The 5,595-nt window shown below is 23.3% G+C and overlaps 3 protein-coding genes across 3 annotated transcripts in view; 1 reads left to right on the forward strand and 2 right to left on the reverse strand.

The window, feature by feature from the left end:
- The window catches only part of Phum_PHUM037560 (Gustatory receptor PhGr2), a gene marked incomplete at both ends in the record, with an annotated part of 1,482 nt that extends 1,245 nt beyond the window's left edge, over positions 1-237 (reverse strand). The window contains one exon of the mRNA XM_002423065.1: positions 17-237. Within this exon, the coding sequence (XP_002423110.1) occupies positions 17-237 (221 nt within the window). The remainder of the gene's footprint in view (positions 1-16) is intronic.
- A 954-nt stretch (positions 238-1,191) lies between these two features.
- On the forward strand, positions 1,192-3,361 carry Phum_PHUM037670 (uncharacterized protein; the record flags this gene model as incomplete). The annotated part of the gene is made up of 4 exons (XM_002423066.1): positions 1,192-1,254; positions 2,216-2,726; positions 2,829-2,930; positions 3,168-3,361. The coding sequence occupies 4 exons, from the start codon at positions 1,192-1,194 to the stop codon at positions 3,359-3,361; spliced, it is 870 nt and encodes a 289-aa protein (XP_002423111.1).
- A 433-nt stretch (positions 3,362-3,794) lies between these two features.
- The window catches only part of Phum_PHUM037680 (uncharacterized protein), a gene marked incomplete at both ends in the record, with an annotated part of 3,568 nt that continues 1,767 nt past the window's right edge, over positions 3,795-5,595 (reverse strand). The window contains 5 exons of the mRNA XM_002423067.1: positions 3,795-3,970; positions 4,049-4,218; positions 4,357-4,730; positions 4,808-5,142; positions 5,243-5,461. Coding sequence (XP_002423112.1) covers positions 3,795-3,970; positions 4,049-4,218; positions 4,357-4,730; positions 4,808-5,142; positions 5,243-5,461 — 1,274 coding nt within the window. The remainder of the gene's footprint in view (positions 3,971-4,048; positions 4,219-4,356; positions 4,731-4,807; positions 5,143-5,242; positions 5,462-5,595) is intronic.

Here is a 5,595-nt window from a genome sequence, read left to right on the forward strand (position 1 = left end):
GACTGTGTGCATAAACATAATATCAGAGTCATTATCAGCAAACATGTTGATGTTACCGATGGAAAATTGAAAAGAAAAACACAAAAAAGCAGCCAGCGAAAGACTATAAAAAATACCGATCCAAAATATTTGAAAATAATTTTCAGAATTTTTTTTTCTTAAAACAACCGGATTTAAACCGAATATTTGTGAATAATACAAGAAAAGTTTAACAGTGTGATAAATATTTTCAGCCATATTTAAAAATTTTAATGATGTTCAATAACTTTTCAAACTCAACTGAAATGAAAAAAAATTTTTTTTTTTTTTTTCTACTTCAATTGACTCAATGTTTTTAAAATAAAAAAAAATATAATAATCGATTTATATTGGAAAACGATATAAAATAAAAAATACAAGGTTACCACGCGATTATGTAAAAAAAAAAAAGAAAATTTAAAATGAATTTAATTACCAAAAAAAATTTATTTAAACAAAAAACATTAATTAAATTAAATTTAAATTTTTTATATTTTTTTCTCACATTTGCACATTTCATTCAGTCCCAGAATATTTTTTCTATATTAAAAAAAATAAAAAATAGATATTTATTAATTACTTTAATTAATAATTAATTTATTATTACTATTGTTAAATCGATTTTTGATAGCTCACATAATAATTGTTGACCTATCCGTTTTGTTTACTTAATTAATTATTTATTATAATGAAAAAGGTCACATTTCACCATATTATTTCAATATTATTTAATTACAAAAAACAATAAATAAATTTTATTGATTAAAAAATAATAATAATGATAATTTTTTACCTTTTCAATTTTTCACATAAATAAAAAAAATTATTATTATTATTATTATTATTATTATTATTCCTTTGTTCTTGAAATGATTTTTAAAAATGTCTGTTTTATTATTATTATTATTATTTTATTAAAATTTACTAAAAAAAAATATATATATATATGTATATATATATAATAAAATATTAAAATGAAAATTTAAAAAATTATTTTTTTGTTTAATTATTATGACACGAGAAAATCCAATTCGGTTTTTTTATAAAAAAAAAACAAAAATTATAAAAAAAATGTTTTGAAAATAAAATAAAATGATTCCTTTAAAAATCTTTTCGTATTAATATAAATATTTTATTTATAATAATATTAATAATAATAATAATAATAAAAAAATGGATCAAGAAGAATCTGCAGATGAAAAATTTGAAAAATCTCAATTATTATTTACCGGTAATGTAAATTCCCTTTCCCCTTTGTTTTTTTTTTTTTTTTAAATTACAATTACCACCAATTTAATTATTATTATTATTATTTTTTTTTATAAACAATTTATAGATAATTCAAAAACTTTGTCATCTTCTTTAATTAAAAATAATAATAAAGAAAAGGATAAAAAAAACGTTTTATTACAAAGAAATCGTTTGGTACAAGCAAATCCATTTATCGAATCTTGTGAGTATATAAAAAATATATGTTTACCTTATGAGTGCCTATTATTATTATCATTATTATTATTATTATTATTATTTTTATGTAGATTATCCAATGTTAAAATCGTCATTAAGTAGAGAATCGTCAACGCTAAGCGTGTTAACATTCGACATAGTAAATAATTCTAAAAATAGTAATTTTTTTAATAATTACGGAAGCCAAAACGACGAAATCGATATCAATAATAATAATAATAATAATAAATCAAATGAAAATTTAAACGATGATAATAATAATAATAATAATAAAAATATGGAAAAAATATAAAGATGAATATATTATCCCAGAGAGTCGGATGGAAAAAATAAGGCTGACGTATTAAAAAAAAGGAAAATTTTTAAAAGGAGAGTAACGGATCCAATTCCAGGACGAACAACGGAAAATAACGAAGAAAATAAAAAAGAAAATAATAATGAGAATGATAACGATAATGATAATAATAATGAAAAATTACATTTGCATCATCACGAGCATTATCATTATCACTATCATTATTTAAATTCATCGAATTTGTGTGGGAAAAATAGCAGTTTTGAAATCACGACAACGAAAGAAGAAGAATTACTATCGGAAGATTTTATTAAAATTATCAATAATAATAATAATAATAATAATAATGATGATAATGTAAATAATAACGTGCTCGTCAATAATAATAATGATAATAATAATAATAATAATAATAATAATAATAATAAATATGAGGATTTAAATAATGAAAACAAATCGAAAAATTTCACGGCGGATATTTTAAATGAAAATATTTTATTGACGGATGATCACGTGATAAGCTTGAAAGAAAATTCGACGAAAATCTTATCGGAATTATATAAGAAGAAAAAAAGTAACGAAACCGTTGCCGGAAGTCAAGAATCGGATTTTGTTTTATTTCAATATTTTAAAAATGAAATAGAAAAAAATAAAAGGAATGCAGGAGGAGGAGGAGGAGGAGGAGGAGTAGAAACGCCGGAAAATTCGACGACATTTTTAATATTAAAATCCGAGGGTTGTTCAGATAAGAAAAACGATGGGGAAAATTATAAAAAAATGAATATATTTGATCAATTGCAACATTTTAATAATTTATCACAATCAAATTGGGAATTGGAAATGAAAAAAGGACCTAAAATATCATATGTAAAATGTAAAGATTTTATGAAACAAAAATTAAAAAATAATAATGATAAAACTTACAATAATCAAGATGACGATTCGAGTAAGTTTCCCTTTTCCCTCTCTCTCTCTCCCCTTCCCCCGCGGTTCATTTATATTGTAAAACGTTAATAATAATAATAATAATAAATTTTTTTTTAAACAGAAATTATTAATAAGACTCCCATGTGTACTTCATCGTGTACTAAAATTGAAATAACAGGACTTAAAAGGCAAGAACGTATATTTCAAGGAAAAAAATCTGCAGGTAAATTTAAAACCGGAAAATGGGAAAATTTTTTTTTTTTTTTAAATTATTTATTAACGTTTTCGTGACGCACAATTTAAAAATAACTAAAGTATGAATTTTCGCGTCGAAAATAATAATAAATAAATTTTAATAAAATGAAAAAAAAAAAAAAAAAAAAAAAAAGGTATATAATAGAATGAGTTAAAAAAATTGGAAATTATTTCCTACTTTTTGGTCAGATAAAGAAAATTTTAGGTGAATATTTAAAAACGAAATTTAATAATAAAAAGAAAAGTTTTTGTAAACGTCAGAATTTTTTTACTCATATGTGGGCCGACGATATGAGAAAAGAATTAAACGAATTAAAACAAAGATTGTATTGTCTCGAAGAAAAACGTTCGAATAAATTTTGTTTTTTCTCATCGAGGTACGTCCATCTTTATTTTTAAAAACACTCCCCACCCCCCCATTCCCACCCCCTCCCCTTTATTAATTAATTAATTTTTTTAGTTCAAATCGTCGGATGTTGTTAAAAAAAAAAAAGATGTCGAAGTTTATTCTAGTGCTACGACGTGCATATTAAAAATAAATAATTGTAATTATTTAAAAACTTATAAATATTCATCGAACGAAAATGATATTATTAAAAGTTCAAATTGATTAATTATCAGGTAATTAATTAATTAATTATAGCAAAATATAAAAATTAAAATTAATAATTTATTTATTAATCGATTAAATAAGATTAGATCATAAAATAGAAAAATTCAAGTAAATGTTATTAATTCTAAAAATTATTTCCTTTTAAAATTAAAAAAAATTACATTTTTAATCATTATCATTATCGATATTATTAATAGTTAAGTTGTTAATAAATATTTATTAAAAATTTACCACGTTTCGCCATAATGACAAATCGGGATAAGAAAAATCCGAACAATTTTTCAATTCGTTTCCGGTTCCGATTTTTCTCATAACGTAAATCTGCGTTTGATTCACTTCCGATGTTTTACAAATTATTTTACCCAATGTTGTCTTCCTTATTTCGTTTAATTGACCTGAAAATAAATTAATATTCGATAAATTTTTTTTTAGGCATAGTTTGAATACCTTAAAAGTAAATACAGATATATTACCCAAAGTGAATCTCTGAGGTTTTTCATTTGTTTCGTACCAAAATCTATCACCTATTTTCAAACGGAAAAATTGATCAGCTATGAGACATGTAAATGTTGGACCGAGTAATCCGCCATTAACCGGATGTTCAGCCAATGCACCCGTATACAAGTCTAAATCATCTACTTCTCTTTAAAAAAAGTTAAAAAAAAATTTAGTAAGCAAATATTTTATACGTATTTATTTACAAAGTCGTTTTTAATGACATATGGCTTCCTTACAAACAAGCATAATTACATAATAAGGCAAAATTTTTATTTAAATTAACCTGTATAAATATCTCAATTTCATTAAAGTTTCGACATCAAATTCATCAACGAGATCATTAAAGGATTTCGGTTTAGAAAGTCCACAAATTTTTCTCCAATTTGGATAAGATGGTAATCCGTGATCTCGTCCTCTTTGTATATTTAATGTAACTAAATCTAATCCGCACAATTCTTCTTCCTTTTGTTTAAATAATTTTTTAGTTATTTCCTTATTGAAATAAACATCGGCTTTTTCAATAGAAGTGTTCATGGCTCCCCTCATGAAATTATTTAAAAATTTAGTTTTATATAATTTAAATGGATTGAATAACATTTTATGAAGTTCGACGTATTCGGCATGACTTTGATTTTCGTGTAAATATTGTATAAGACCCTATCGTAAACAATTATTCTATAAGTTAACAAAAAATAAAAAATTTTATTGAAGTTTTTAAAAAAAATGTTCTTTACAGGTAACAATGTATGTCCAAAGCGAAAAGCAGAAGACGCAAAACTGTTTGATATTGTTGGATTAACTGAAGAATTATATTTTCTTGAAAATCCAGAATAATCTGACGTTATGTTTAAATGATCCATTAAACGTTGTGGTAGAACACTTGGTAGAAATTCGTTGTAGGTTATGTGTTGAATTTGAGCTCCGACTATTTTTCTAGCTTCTTGAAATATTTTTTCATCATCCCAATCCTTATTTATTTCTTTAAGGTTTCGAGCAATCATATTATGATGTCGAGCAAAAATTAAATGCATTGATGTCAATAATAAATTTTCATTTGATCTTCCATCCCCTTTTTTTTATAAAAATATACATATTATTTTATTATTATTATTATTTTTTAAACTCCGATGTTAGGCATGTATTTAAAATTAATATAAAACATAAAATACCGCTTAAAAAACAATATCTTCCATTTTTGTATTCTTTTTCTCTGTTGCAACCATCATTAAGATCTTCTGATATCGGAAGAAGTTCACCAAAGTTTGTTTTAAGCATTTTTAGTTCTCCGTTTTTGAATGTTCTCAAACTATTCATAACCTCTTCATTACTTCCATAAACAACCGAACCGTCTAAAAAGCTTGAAACCTGATTTAATTGTTCTCTCGGACCTAAACATAATAAAAATTAGTAATTTAGTAGCGAACACAAAAGAAAATTAAAGAAAAAAAAAAAAAAATTACCAAAAGCGCAAACAGGAGCCGGAGCAGACCTTACAAATTCAAGACAAGATACTTTGTGTTTT

This window comes from Pediculus humanus, genomic scaffold (assembly GCF_000006295.1).
Source record: "Pediculus humanus corporis 1103172107384 genomic scaffold, whole genome shotgun sequence".
NCBI lineage: Eukaryota > Metazoa > Arthropoda > Insecta > Psocodea > Pediculidae > Pediculus > Pediculus humanus.